At 55.9% G+C, this 14,961-nt stretch overlaps 2 protein-coding genes across 7 annotated transcripts in view; one reads left to right on the top strand and one right to left on the bottom strand.

Moving 5' to 3' along the window:
* IFT140 (intraflagellar transport 140) overlaps window positions 1-14,961 on the top strand; it is a 188,689-nt gene that overhangs the window by 55,937 nt on the left and 117,791 nt on the right. The window lies entirely within an intron of this gene.
* The window catches only part of CRAMP1 (cramped chromatin regulator homolog 1), a 67,950-nt gene that overhangs the window by 7,431 nt on the left and 45,558 nt on the right, over window positions 1-14,961 (bottom strand). Inside the window, exons 7-18 of one of the 6 annotated variants that reach the window (XM_033429171.2) lie at window positions 13,024-13,109; window positions 12,438-12,561; window positions 11,519-11,600; window positions 9,863-11,029; window positions 7,332-7,509; window positions 5,475-5,656; window positions 5,313-5,387; window positions 3,210-3,291; window positions 2,218-2,322; window positions 1,922-2,100; window positions 1,103-1,165; window positions 366-612 (exon numbers count right to left, since the gene is read on the bottom strand). In XM_033429171.2, the coding sequence (XP_033285062.1) occupies window positions 366-612; window positions 1,103-1,165; window positions 1,922-2,100; window positions 2,218-2,322; window positions 3,210-3,291; window positions 5,313-5,387; window positions 5,475-5,656; window positions 7,332-7,509; window positions 9,863-11,029; window positions 11,519-11,600; window positions 12,438-12,561; window positions 13,024-13,109 (2,570 nt within the window). Of the gene's footprint in view, window positions 1-365; window positions 613-1,102; window positions 1,166-1,921; window positions 2,323-3,209; window positions 3,292-5,312; window positions 5,388-5,474; window positions 5,657-7,331; window positions 7,510-9,862; window positions 11,030-11,518; window positions 11,601-12,437; window positions 12,562-13,023; window positions 13,110-14,961 lie in introns of all 6 variants that reach the window. The other 5 variants (XM_004270334.3, XM_033429169.2, XM_033429170.2 and 2 more) reach the window with 5 other exon arrangements.

Below are 14,961 nucleotides of genomic sequence, written 5' to 3'. Positions count from 1 at the left end.
GCCCACAGGTACCAGTCCAACCCCTCCTAAAACCCACAACCCCGCAGGTGTCCAACCCAGGTTCAGAACTGACAAGGAAACGGCCCTGCCTGATCCCCAGGCTGGAGACGCCTCGTGGGCCCGCTCTATCTCCCAAGGCCAGGGGCAGCCCTGCCAGACCACAAACAGGCTCAGGTCCTGTACAGGCCTTGTCCGCCTGCACTCCCCCTGCCAAGGCTGGGCAGCGCCTTGTAGGTGCAGAGGCTCAACACCCAGGACAGCTGGACAGCAAGGTGCCTGGAGGCTGGCAAACACTCAGGTGGGAGGTCAAGGCCCCTGGGAGAACTGACTCCAGGAGGGCTGTGCAGAGGCACCCTGCTCCTTACTGTACTGGCCGGAGCTGATGGCGATCTCGATGATGGAGTCGCTGATCTGCGTGGCGGGCTCTCCCTGCGAGAGCACGTCCTCGGGCGGGCCGGGCAGGGAGATGTCCAGCAGAGCAGAGACGTTGGGCGGAGAGAGCCGGGTGCTGGAGGCCTCCGACGAGGCCAACGGTGTGGAGAGCCCATTGTGGAGAGGAGCCTTGGACAGCTCGGATAAGGAGAGAACGGGCGAGTTCTGCGGAGACAGATACTGTTGAGACACGACAGAGCAGACAGTCCATACCAAGCAATGAAAAAGCAACCTTGGTCCCGCAGAGCAGTGACTGAGTGATGGGGACACCAACAGAGACGCAGTGACCCCAGCGGTCACTCATCCATCCAGCGAGAAACACACTCAGGGAACTTCCTTCTCCTGAAACCCTTGAGGGATGGCACAGTTGGGAGGCCGGGCCGAGGTGGCCTGGATCTGCTTCCACCCCCAGCTGATGACCTCCTCCTACCCGGCCCAGAAAACTTAGTCCTTCCAGAACTGTGTCTCAATCAGCCAGCCCGAGAGGGGAGAAAGGAAGCCTGAGATGGGAGCCGCATGTGCACCAAGGAGGCAAGGTGCGGGGAAGGACGGCCGCTGGGCATCATGAGGAGGAAGCCCGGGCCCACGAGCAGGACCACGAGGGTAGGGCCCAGCGCTGGACGAGGTCCTGGGGCAGCTACTTTGCTCAGCAGCCAACAGCACACTCTACCTGGAAACCGTCTGCCACCGTCTCCTGCCTCGAGGGGACACTGATGAACGGGTCGCTTGTGCCCTACGAGAACACCAGGAGTATGCCAGTGAGCGCTGGTCCAGCACCTGGCTCCTGAGGAGTGCCATCCACCCCACGGCTCCTAACAGGCAGGAGCACGGGGGTGTAGGCTGGAGAGCTTTCCCTGGGAGCACAGGAAAGCCCATTGCTCTCAGAATGTGCGCCCCCACATCCCCAAACTTGAGACCATTTGTCAATTCACAATCAACTCCAGTCCTAGCAAGAGGTCGACCTCAGGGTCCTCAGGCAGGGCTGGGCTCTGCAGTCCTAAGTGGCCGCCTGCCCTGCCCACCTCAGGCAGCCCTCAAACAGGTGGAGGAACCAGAGGAGCTGGAGTGCTGGCGGGGCTGCAGAGCAGGGCCCGCTGAAGCAGCACCCAAGTAGCAGGGAGTCAGGGGTGGACTGACAGCCAACTTGGTGACATTGCTGTTCAGGCCGGCTACCTTCGCTGCAGGCAGACCTCCTGTTCAGGCCGGCTACCTTCACTGCGGGCAGACCTCCATGCCCATCTTAGTTGCGGATTCCCTGGGTCACGTGGCAAGCGCACCCCACCCGCTGCGCCACATGGTCTCACTCAGGCTGAAACTTCCCTGTTCAGTGACGCTCCTCTCGCTCAGCAGGCCTGTCCCCTCCAGAGGCAGAGCTGGAGTCCAGCACGACCTCAGCTCATGGCCTTGGCTTTCAAACCAGGACTGGAGACTGACCATCCCATCCCAAAAGCTGGTGGCAGCTCAGAGAAGCCCTTCTAAACACACTCACCCCTACAGCGGGGATGGGGTCTCCATTCTGGTGGGTGCCGGTGGAGTCCTGCCCCGAGACAGTCACCGTCACCTCATCTGAAGACAGCGGGGAGATGCCAGACAAGCCATCGGCATCCAGGACGGGGAGGGGGCTCCCAGGGATGATGCCGGCGCTTTTAGCTGCTAAGTCGATAGCGCCTGGCAACAGAAGCAACGTGCAAGTCTTTGTCTCCTGACGTCCTGAAACGCGCCCCAGAGGGGACAGCCCATGTGCAGGCCTCATTTTCATGCCAGGGCAGAGTCGCAGAGACTTACTGGCCAGGTGGCCTGGGGCCTGGGGTGGCAGGACCTTGGGCACAATCGGCCGGGACAGAGCCGCTTTGGTCAGGGAGGACTGAATGGGCCGGAAGGAGCCTCTCCCTGTGAGGATGAGAGTGGAAGCAGACGCGTCAGGCACATGAGCTGATGGCCTCTTGCCACACGGCGGGGGCTGCACGAGCTCCCCTTCATGGCCACCGTCCGGATCATGGAAGCCGAGCTGGAAACCACCAAACGTCCCAACACTTGCTAACTTGGGGAAGTTAATGGTCACACAGGGCCCCGGTGGGGAGAAAGCACTGTCGCCCGTGACAGCGGCACCACTGCGCTTCCTGGGGGCTGCTGAATGGCTGTGGTCACTACTGTCAGCCCACGGGAACAGCCCTTTAAGGGTCTGTCACACCTGAGCTGAGCTACAGGCTCCTCTGAGGGGGTCAGAGCACCAGACTAGGATCAAGGTGCTGCCTCTGCAAGCGGGCTCCTTCCTGGCAGGCTGCCATTGAAAAGTAGGTGTGAGAATGAGCAATTGTCTGGGTCTTGTGAAAATCAAGACTGATAAAAAGGTAAGTCATGGAATGTGTGTTTCACTGAAGGAGTCTCACTGTGTAAGATTTACTGCAAAGTGTGAGGGCCCCACTGAGCTTACAGACCAAATGAAAGCGTGAGTCGCACACCCTAAGGACACGTCTGATCCATAAAACGCCTGACAAGAATATGTCATGGATGGGGTGGACCACAGACCCTTCTCTAAACTGAACCAAGCGGAGCACCCCAACCAGGGCCGTATGAGCCCACCTTGGGAGGAAGCTGCCTGTGGACCACCAGTCAGGGGACCACGCCTGCCCACACCGCTGCCCATGTTGATAGAACAGACCCAGGAAGGCTTGAAATGTCATTCAAAGGGCCACAGAAACAAATGCCTGCAATTCCCAAAGACGGGGCCGCGCACGTAAGGAGCGAAAGCTTCCCTGAGAAGCCCCGGCACTTACCAGTTATGGAAGAATTCGACAGGATGGAGAAGGAACAGACATTGTGGGACTGGTTTTCAGACGGTCTAGGAAGCAGTGTTCTCTGTGGAGGGAAAATTGGCAATATTCAGGTGATGGAAAGACCCCAATACCGAAAATCACCCAGGAAACTAGTGCTGGATTGTAAAGGAATGTTCTAGAGAAGAGGAAGCTGAGTGTAGCCAGATGGGGGTTCTGGTTCTAGAGTTGCTGACACAAGGGCTTCCAAGACAGTCTGAGGATGGCTGTGCTCTGTAGACCCCAGACCCCTAAACACTGGGTTCTCTCTAAAAAGAACCTAGGGAATTGAAGCTCCCCAGGGAAAACTGGGGGAATGTCAGAACAATCCACCTTTTATCTAGAACATCTGGATTTGGCTGGAATGCAACTAGTCCTATAAATATTTATAACCACTTGATATGGACTGTTACGAGATATCCCTTGTTTGGGTGAACAAAATCAAGTTGCCGCCTGTATCGCAGGGGGCCAAGGCCATGCGGCTCTCCACCCCATCCACGGTCTGGTGCCTGCTCCTCCCTGTCACACGCCCAGGGCTCCCATGTGTGAAACATCAGGTCCCAATGTGCTCAGGGCGCCTTCATGGTGTGACGACTACCACCTAAGAGGAAATGGAGTTCACTGCCAACACTGTTAGCTGTTGAGGTGAAGCACTGACAGAAAGCATCTCTCAGGCTGAAAGTGTCCAGAGGCACTGCAGCTCTGGGCGTACAGCTGGGCTCTCGCCCCACTGGGGCTCCCCAAGGGTCTACCAGGTGCCGCAAGGCAACAGGGTGACTGTACACGAGGTGACAGGCCCTGGTGTCCCCTGCCAGCCTCACGCCTCTTTGAAAGAGCCAGGTGGGAGATCCTTTAGGCTCTGGGCCTCGCGGTCTCTGTCACAGCTACTCAAGTGCGCCCCGGTGGTGTGAAAGCAGCCATGCACAGCAGGGAAATGAAGTACCGTGGCCACATGCCCATGAAACTTTTTATAAAAACAGTAAGTGAAAGAACCACATATGAAGTGTGATTCCATTTATGTGAAATTATGTGATCCCTAGAGACAGGAAGTGGCTCAAGGGTTGAGGAAGGGGCGGTGCAGGTAACAGGCCGGGCTTCTGTTTGGGGTGATGACACAGCAGTGGGGGCTGCACACCCCTGTGAATATACTAAAAACCCTGAACTGTACGCTTTAAACAGGTAGGCTTCATGGTATGTGAATTATATATCAATAAAGCTGTTTACAAACAAAACAACAACAGGCAGCTGAGGGCACCATGGCTGCAACCCTGGGCCGTGAGGTATCCTCTCAGCCAGGGAGTGTGCTCCCATGCCCAGGACGGATGGTTAATGTATTTAACCAAATATACCAAAATTAAATGCCCTAACATTGAATTAGCCTGCACAAAAAAACCTGTGGGACTTGGAATAAATTTTCCTTCCTGAGATCTGTCATGCAATCTCTCATTTCTAAATAAATTACTTCCAAGAGAGGAAGAGATTTCTGAGTCTAACAAAAGGAGACCTATGCATTAATTCAAAAACATTCATAAATTTCCAGGCCCATAGTTATTTCAGCTTCACCTCTGTTATCTTTTCACCTCCAAATAAAAATGCCCTCTTTCTTCTGTGCCTCTCATCCCTGGATCACCCCTCTGGGTCTGCAGGTGGCATCCACAGGTCCTCCCAGAGTTCATTACCAGCTTGGGAGAGGTCTGGCCTCTGGTCAATCCATATACCTTGCCAACTGCTTCCATTTACTACATACTTATAAACAGATATTCTGAGCGTCCTCACATATATTCCAATCTGGAACATCCTTGGAACCCAAATACCAAGAACTTTCTGTCTTTTTTGCAAGCGGTTTTCATGCTGTACCAAGATTACCTTTATTTTCAGGTACAGTTAGGGTCACTGTTACTACTTTATCCTGCTAAAAAGAAGAAAAGAAGGGGCAGGGATTCTCCCCACTTCACATGAAAACCTGAGACACAGGAGGACACTAGCGTGTCCTGGGCAGCTCAGCTGGTGGGAGGGAGAGGCCAGCCCTTGAGGCCAGGCACACGCAGACGTGGATGGGCTCCTGACCTGGACCACCAACGGCTTCCGCAGGTGCCGGTTCCGCAGCTTCCTGGGCTTTGGCAGGAAGAAATCCGACTGCATCTGTGAGGAAGACAGTACTGACCCTGAGAGTGTTTTCTCCACACACATGGGGCAGGCCAGCAGCAGGGAGGCGTGGGCCCCACTTACGCTGATGGAGTTCAGATGCTGACGGAACGTCAATTCTGTTTCCTTGTTGGGAGAGAAGAGCTTCCCGTGTCGGCTGTTGGGTGGCAAAGTTGTCGGGACAGCAAAAAGGCCACCATCTGAGTCACCACTTCCGGCACTGGAGGGACCAGCCACCAAGAGGGGCCTCGGGGGGTTTCTCAAACCTAGGGAAGGAGAAGGGAGAACAGATACAATGGCGCTCACCCAGCAACGCCTCCCGCATGGGAGGGGTTCCACCGGGAAGAAAATCAGAAAGGAATCCTTGACGGCCTCTCTGGTGTCCTTAAAGGGAATTTCCTATATCTCAGTGCTGTAAAAATCTGCTTTTCTCCCTTTCTCCCTGAAATTCTAGTTCCCACCATGTAAGCAGATCAGAGCTTTCCTTGATCTCTGATCTCAGTGGGAAGGGCAGATTCACCTTCAAAGACTTTTCAGAGCTAGAAGAACCTTCCAGATCATCTAGTGCAGACCAGAGGTCAGCAAATGTTCTCTGGACACGGACAGACAACAAAAGTCAGCCTTGAGGGCCTCACAGTCTCTGTTGAACTCAGCTCTACGGCTGCAGCACAAAGGCAGCCACGTGAGCCACTGGATGTGGCCATGTGCCAATAAAACTTCATTTACAACAAGCAGGCTGTGGACCACGGTCTGCTGATCCTTGGTCTAAATCTCTAATCATACAGAAAACAGACCTAGAGATAAAAAGACAGAAAATATTTATTTAGGAACTACTATCTGGGGACTCTCCTTGCTGTTCTCATCATCATAGGCGCTGCTGCAAAGCACCCTCACTTCATGGTAGGGACGGGTCCCCTTTCTTTATTCTTTATTTGCAAATCTGTGAGGTTAAATCAACACGCACAGAGTCCAGAGACCAGGTCTTTTAAGCACCTGTCTGGATTCTAGCACTGCAGGCGCACTGGGCTAAAAGCATCCTCGATTGAGGAAGAGTGTGGATATTTAAGAGTTCACAGAATTACAAAACTTTAAAGCCAGAGGGAGGCGGCAAAGACTATACAGGCTCCCAGCTAGCCCACCACTGGTTGACGCCCGAGGAACGCACCTTTGCCTTAAAGACAACCGATTCAGAGTCTGCTGCTGCCCCCTCGTGAGCCACAGCAAGGAAACAGGATAAAGGTCAGGAGGGAAATGGAAAACAAGAACTGCAGGAGGTGGGGAGCCTGACACCACAGCAGCTTATTCTTTAAAATTCATGCAGAATTAACTATTCTAGCCATGACAACCTGTTTTATTAAAAGAAAAATACTAAGCAAGTAAACTGATGACTCAGAGAAATGAGTCATGTTTATCCTAGGGTTATGTGCCACGTAACCCAAAAAAGGACACTGAATTTAAATTACTTCCTAGATACAACCATGGACCAGCAGGTAAGCCCATCTTTCTTTCTAAGACTTGTGTTCAACTGCGGGGGTATCCTTTAACTGAAGGTTTCTTTATTCTAATACTTTAGATGTAAAGAAAAACAGTCCCTGTAAGACTCAGAAAGAACCAACCTTTCTCATGCTTTAAGCCACCAACTCGGCATGATATGGAGGCTGCTGTTGACCTCACAAAGCCAGATCCCCCAAAGTGACCAGACTGGCAAGGGTCCCCTATGTTTCCTGTCGGCTCCCGCACCCAGGACCCCAGAGCCTCTGTGACGGGCCCTGTGCTCACCCTCCCCTTGAGGAGGCAGTGATTTCTGTACCCCACACCATCCGCTGGACTGCAGTTGACTGAGTGGGGCGAGGCCTCAGGCAGCCCAGAGCTCTCAGCTCTGTGTAGCCCGCAACGCCCAGCAAGGACCCAGGAGGGTGCCTGTGGCTGTCTGAGCCTCACCTGAGGAGCAAGGTGTGGAGCTGGGGGAGAAGGTCTTGCCGTGACGGAGGGCAGCCTGGTTTCGAGGGCAGCGTGGGCTGCGGGTGCTGACAGTCACCACCTTCCCCGGGGGCGTCGTCGACTGCTCCTCCTGGACGGGCCTCACTGAGGCCGTGGAGCCAGTGTTCGCTTCTGGAGCCTGGGACAGAAACGGGCCAAAACATTGGCCAAACTCAGCACGGAACAATGCTTGTGGAGTGTGACAGGACAGCAAAGGACCCAGGGTCATACTCCATGACGCACAGGTTGGTGCCCCCAGGCCCTCAGGGGAACAACCGTTGTCCTCCAGGAGCCCTTCTGCGTTCACTGCTGCGGTGGCACGGACAGGGCGTACCCCTGCACTGACGGGAGGGGAGGCTGAGTGGCAAGCGACAGGGACTCTCCTTCTTAAAGCTTCTTCTGATTGTGAGTCAGAGGAAGGAAATACAGATTAATTTCTAAAATCAAACACAATCACAGCCAAGGAGTCCTCTGCTTAGTCAAAACCTCCACCTCAGGGGTTTCGTGGGCCCCTACCTGAGGCCGCTGCCTCCACTCTCCTGGCTGTCACTGAGTGTTGGGCTCCTTGGCCATAGAGGCACCCCTTCTACTCACCTGTTCTCTCCCATGACTCCACCGTCCTGCCCCGCCCCCTCAGTTCTTCCCAGCACCCACTCCCCATGCTCTCACCCAGCCCCACCTACCCTGCACCTCTTTCTGTGTCTCCCATGCCCTTCGCCCTGGCCTGACCCACCTTCTCCTTTCCCTGGGACCCCTGCTGTGTCCCTTCCTACTCCATTCACTGGATCTCGACACCCCCACCTCCCACCTGAGTGCCCGTCAGCCTCCTGGGGCGGGGCGGCCATCGCTGCACTTGTTTGTCAGCGTCCCACCTACAGAGATATCGCAGGGAGGGGCCGCCTGGCCAGGCAGGCCATCTCTAATTCAAGGTCCTCTATTTCTCCTGGGGCCTTGAGCAAGGGATTCTCACACCTGAGCTGCATCAGAATCACCAAACAGGGCATGGGGGTGGGGGCGTCTCGTCAAAACAATCTCCTGGGCTGCAAGAACCTGCATCCCTAACGAGTTCCCAGGTGATGCCAAGGCTGCTGGCCGGGGACCCCGCTTCAGGAACCACAGATCTGAGCGCCTTGCTCTGCATACTCTGCACTTCCAACTTGCTCTACTCTCCTCTCCCAGTTGAGGCTGAGGCCAAGGTCAGCACCTCGGCCGTGTACCAGAACTCCCGCATCCTTAGGAGCCGGCCTGGCCTGGCCTCCTTCCCTAGGGGTCTGGACACGCTCCGGTCTCCCCCATCTCTGCTCCTGACCCCTCCAAAAGCCAAACTTGAAAAAGTGTTTTAAACTCATCATCTCTGTCCAGTCACTGCAATACTGCCCATGCCTGCCCGCAGGTCACATCCACACCTGAATCCAAAGTCCACTGCTGGCCCTCGGGCCCCACCCACCCCCACGAGAACTGGTCCCACGTGGCGCTCTTTCCCCACCATGAGCTCTGCTGAGTGCCGCCAGAAGATGGTGGGCAGGAGCCTAGGGCAGAGGCTCCGGGAAGGGCAGAACACAGACCACGTGCTGTCTGCCTCGGGGAGCAGGAGGCGGGTACCCGTCACAGCGGTGACATGGGCGCACCTCAAGTTTGGTTCTGACTGTGACCCGAGCCCCACTCCTGTGAGGCCACCACGCTGAGCTTCGGCGCCTCCTCCTGGAACTTGTGAGCCTCACCTTCTAGTGCACACGCACCTTTTGGGATCGACCTGCCTCAGTACGCTGCTCTTGTGCCCAGAGAGCGGACTAGACTTTCCGGTTGCAGCACCTTCCAGCCCACGTGTGGGCTTTGCTGGCCGGCCTCCCAGGAGCAGGGGTGGGGGGGCAGTTACAAGCCGTGGCCAGGCCCACCTGGCCGGGTGCCCTTTCCCTGGGCCATGGCAGCCACTGCCCCCCACAGGAGCCTCTCAAGGAACCTGAGACCACTCCAACCAGCCACCTCCTGACAGGGTCTCCTGGGCGCAGCCCACCCAGCGCAGCCCCTCCCAGCTCCACTCCCTGCACCTAGGCTGCACCCCCACTGGCCTCCAAGGATGGCCTTTCCAAAGCACACACTCGACCTCGCCGTTCCTGCTGCAGAAACCTGTAACGCTCCCAGCCCAGCTCGGCTCCTGGCCATGGCTGCCACCTCACCTCTGTGCCTCTGTCCCAGGCTCTGTCCCCTCGGCCCACATACTTGGGCTCAGTGGCATCTCTGGAGCCGGGCAAGGTGCAGCCCGTGTGAGCCCCACGGGACGAGGGCCTGCACTGCAGGAAACTGGAGCCCCAACCACGTGCTCTGTGCAGCCCACTCCAGGGAACGAAAGGCGACCCCCAGACCACCTCCTCCAAGGAGCCTGTGGGACCCCAGACCACCTGCCACAAGGCCGGTCTTTCCTCTCTGGACCCCAGCCACCCAGCCGCGAGCCCTTGGGGGGCCAAAAGGGCCGTGCTCTGACCCACACTTACCAGCCTGGGGTTGACCTCGGTGGAGATGAGCTTCAGGAGGCAGCTGAGGAGGCGCTGCTTGTGGAAGGTGGTAGGCGGGGAGCCGGCCCGGGAGCCCTGGGCCTGCCCTCCCAGGGCCTGGCCCTCAGGGCCCAGCACTGCCAGCCAGTCGTACTCTAGCTGCAGCTTGTTGGGCTTGCCCATCATGAGGTAGACTTCAGCCAGCGTGAGGCTTTCAGAGGTCTGCAGGTTCCAGCCCTCCTCGCGGAGCTGCTGGGCGAACCGGCTGGCAGGGACGTCCTTCGGAGGCTTGACGGCAGGCTGACCCTGAGGTGGCGGGGGGTCCAAGGGGCTCGCCTTCTCCTGGGGTTCCTCCGCAGGCGCGTCCGCCAAGTCTTTAGTGCAAACGTCCGGCTGGAGCCCGGGGCTGGGCTGAGGCTCTGGGCCGGGAGGGACGCGGACGGGGGATGGTGCCCTGGCCCGGGCGAGGTCGGCCACCTCTGCGCTGCTGGGGACAAGGGTCTCTGGGGAGGGGCACCCTGAAGGCCGTGAGTCTGCGCAGCGGCACTGCTCAGGGATGATGAGGTCCTGACAGGACTTCATGTAGCGGGGGAAGGGGTCGAGGAGGGAGAGCTCATCTTCCAGGTCTGGGAGCTGGCCACAGGCACACGCCAGGGGCCCGGACTCTCGGGCAGGGCCGTCCCCACCCTCTGCAGCAGCGGCCGCAGGGGTCTTCTCAAGCTGTCCACCAGCATCCTGGAGCCCAGGGGGAAGCCTGTCGGAGGCATCCGGGCTGCTGAAACTTGCAGCAGCCCCCTCCCCAGGTGCACTTTCAGGGGAACTCTCCCCAGAGCTCTGCAAAGCATCGGTGGAGGGAGGGGGCCGCCCCCCACCCTTGGCCTCGGCGCCGCCCCGTGGGCACTTCAGCTGGCCCCTGGCTGTGCCCTGCCCGCTCTGGATGCCCAGGATCTGGGCTGGGGGCAGCGAGTGGGTGTCCTTGGTGCTCTGCTTGCACCGGCCACCCTCCTGCCAGTGCACCGTGCAGAAGGCCTTTGAGTGTACCACTCGGGCCACGCCCGGCAGCGGGGTCAGGGTGCAGTTCTCCCCCGGGAACAGGTGAAGTGCCACCTTCTCCTGCGATGGCTCCATGAACGAGTCCTGCAGCTGCTGCTCCTCAAACGTCTTCCGCTGAGCGCACCGTCAAGGAACCACCTGCAGCAGCAGCTCACACCCTGAGGTCCAGCGGGGAGACACGACAGGTACTTCCTTCTTTCCGGGCTCCACACCCAACACTCACCCTCCTAGCTGGGAACTGGGCAGGGCTACAAGCCAGCCAAGGACACAAAGATGGAGGTGTGGGGCTGTCCTCGGTCACTTTGTTCAACCTGCTGGCAGGGATGCTTCGGCCACACCCTGTGGGCCAGATGGCAGCCACTTACAGCAAGGACGGCTGCTGTGACAGAGTTCTAACACTGCAAGGAGGTCAAAAAGGGGGTTCAGACCCAAAACCCAGAGGATGAGGGGCTGTGGGTTTTAATTCTGGTTCTACACCATCTCATGGCACACCTGCTACACGCCTGGGGGCCCTGCTGCAATTCCAGGACTGAGAAGGAGACTTCACTCTCAGGCAGCAGGTGCTGCAGAGCCTGGGGGTGGCTTTAAGTAGGAAAAGGATACAACTCGCACTTCATGAAGTGCCCACTTCTGCTTCAGGAACTCGATGAGGCTGGAGACCTTTCGATGGAGCTCCACGATCATCCTACAGAGAAAAGACAGATGGGGAATGGGAGGCTGGGATGTGAGGGTACCTTCTAGGAGCCCCAGAGGCTGTGGCAGGAAGATGATGCCAGGGGGTCTCAAGGCCAGAGCCATAATGTCCCTGTAGAGCCGCTGGCTCCTTTTCTAAAAACTAACTCTTTAATTTGAGATAACAGGAGACTCACGAGAAACTGCAAGAAAAAGTAACAGAGATCCTGAGTGCCCTTTACAGTATGAGGTCTCAACCAGGACAGGGGCCTTGGTACAACACACCCTTCTCTTCTACCAGCTCCCTGTGCGGTCAAGAGGGCGGCTCTAGACTCAATTAAACCCAAGAAAATAAAACTACACATGGAAGGAATGAAGTCCTGATGCAGGCTACGACACGGATGAACCCTGAAACCATGATGCTCACTGAGAAAAGCCAGACAGAAAGGACCAGTATATGATTCTATTTACATGAAATGTCAGAATGGGCAAATCTATAGGGCCAGAAAGTAGACCAGTGGTGCCCTGGGGAGTGGGAGGAGGATGCACAGTGAGTGTTTAGTGGGCATGGGGTTTCCTCTCGGGGGACTGAAAATTTCTGGAACTAGAGAGAGGTCATAGTTGTACAACACTGTGAAGGTACCCAATACCCCTGAACCGGGCCCCTTAAAAGGGCTCACAGGTAATTCCGTATTATGTGAATTTTACCTGAATCTAAAGGCATCCCCCACACTACCCCCAGGTGGTGTCAGAGTACTGGAGTGGCATCTGCTGCTCACCCAGGGACCCAACACCTCCCCTCCAGCCCCGTCCCTCGCAGCTCGCTCTCCCAAAACGCATAGCGTGTTACCTGAGCCGCGGGTTCTGTGCGAGGCTCTGCACGCGGGCCCAGGCATGGTTGTTCCGTGGCTGCAGCTCTACGGGGACTTTCAGGGGCAGGCGCACTGGCTTCTGGTCCTCTTCATCACTCAAGCCTGCAACAGGAAAGGGCCATGAGAGCCTGGCACAGACGGACCCTGATGAGAAGGTGAAGTCCTCAGCCAGACAGCTAAGGGACCCAGAGAGGAGCAAGGGGCAAACAGCCCTCAGTGAAAGTGAGACTGGCAGGAGCCCCAGCAAGGACCTGGTCTAAAGGTGCCAGCGTGGCCAGCTGCACATCTGCTACACCAGAGCCGCGGACCGGCCATGGGAGACTCGCCCTGACACCTCTGATGCTCCGTTGAGGACGGCTGGGACTTCTGAGCTGGACTTGACTCACGAGAGGACACACCGCTATGACACGGGGTTTCGGGTCCAGGAGCTGGCTGCTGGCAGGACTGGATCATGCAGGCTCGGCCGCCGTGTTCCAGCTCAGCCCAGCTGGAGCCAGACAGCGAGCCTCCCCGACAGGAGGGAGCCCCAGGTGCGCAGCCCAGCCCAGCCCGTGTCTGACGTACCGTCCGGGTCACAGAGCTTCTTCAGGGCACGGCACATGGGCGCTTTGATCCGCAGGTTCCTCCCTTTGTACCGGACTGTGGTGGCCCTGGGAGAGGAGTGTTAAAGAAGCGCTGAGGCCTCTAAATGAAGTCACTCCCACCCCGCGCAGTAACTACGGGCCCCGGCTAAGCAAACACCCTGGCCTCCAGGGCTCATGCTCGGCCCCACGAGGGGGCCCCACACGTCCCCAAGAAGCTCCTGGAATCGTAGGCAGATGCGCATGACAAACGACAGAGCTGACTCTGGACCTTCCTGAGCACGCGTCATGCTGCAAAGAGGGCACCTGATGTTCAGGACGTACCCTGCCCTCCTGCCTGGTGACCCTGAGAGCCCTCTCACTGGAGCCCCAATCGGACGTCAGAAGGAATGCCCCTTCCCCTCCTCCAGGTCCCCAGAGCAGAAGGGCTCACCCACCTCTACATGACCTCTCAACCCGCCCCTAGGTGACCACCTCCGCAGGTCAGTGACATTCCCCAGTCAGTCCCTCTGCAAACCACACTAGGGGGGCCCAGAGAGGACGGGACATTGGAGGCCAGCAGGCATGAGTGCAACATGCTTGTGCTCCCCACACTGATCTGCAGGCAGGCCCACAGATATGGGTGACACTCTACCTGAATACTGCTGTGACAGTAACTTATATAATGTTAGGATTACATAAATTAAAGAAATACTACTATTAACTAATGAAAGGAATATGAAAACCGTAAAAAATAGCTCCCTCTAAGAAACACACTTGGAGTGCTTTGGGAATACTCAATAAAGGTAGATTGTTTTTAAAAGATGGCACACAAATTAAGTGTGAGCAAGACAACTATGAAAAATGACAGGGAAGGACCCTGCAGTCCCACTGCTTTGAGAGCCTACATTCTTGTTCCACTTGAAAACAGGAAATCACAAATGATGCATCTTGGCTAGAGCTTCCAAATAAAAACACCACAGAACTCCGAGGAGCAAGCCACCAAGAAAAGGTGTTGGCCAGCCACCAAATGGTTGGTGAACAAACCTAAGTTTATGTTTTACGAAAGGTTCAAGGTCCGTCTATATTGTTTTTATGACCCTGCTTTGTTTTTTACCTGTTTTTTAAAAATCGAATTACAATATTGTGTTAGTTTCAGATGTACAGCAAAGTGATTCTGTTATACACATATACATCCTTTATTGATTCTTACAGTATATTTCAATATTATAAGATATTGAATATAGTTCCCTCTGCTATACAGTAAACCCTTCTCTACTTTATATATGGTAATGTGGATCTGTTAATCCCAAACTCTTAATTTATCCCTCCACCTCACCCCCCTGCCTCTGGTAACCATAAGTTTGTTTTCTATGTCTGTCAGTCTGTTTCTGTATTGTAAATAAGTTCATTCGTACTGTTTTTTAGATTCCACATATGTCAGAAAATGTTTTGTCTATGTTCTCTTCTAGGAGTTTTATGGTGTCGTGTCTTATATTTAAGTTTTTTTTGTTTTGTTTTTGCGGTACGCGGGCCTCTCACTGTTGTGGCCTCACTCGTTGCAGAGCACAGGCTCTGGACGCACAGGCTCAGCGGCCATAGCTCACGGGCCCAGCCACTCCACGGTATGTGGGATCCTCCCAGACCGGGGCACGAACCCATGTCCCCTGAATCGGCAGGTGGACTCTCAACCATTGCGCCACCAGGGAAGCCCATATTTAAGTTTTTAAGCCATTTTGAATTTGTTTTTGTGTATGGTGGGAGGGAGTGTTCTAACTTCCTTGATTTACATGCGGCTGTCCAGCTTTCCCAACACCACTTGCTATAGAGACTGTCTTTTCTCTATTGCATATTCTTGCCTCTTTTGTCGAAGATTAATTGACCATAGGTGTGTGGGTTTACTTATAGGCTCTCCATTCTATTCCATTGATCTATATGTCTG

This window comes from Orcinus orca, chromosome 16, assembly GCF_937001465.1.
Source record: "Orcinus orca chromosome 16, mOrcOrc1.1, whole genome shotgun sequence".
Lineage (NCBI taxonomy): Eukaryota > Metazoa > Chordata > Mammalia > Artiodactyla > Delphinidae > Orcinus > Orcinus orca.
The sequence above is the reverse complement of the archived record's forward strand: the minus strand, read 5'-3'. Positions and strand labels throughout refer to the sequence as shown.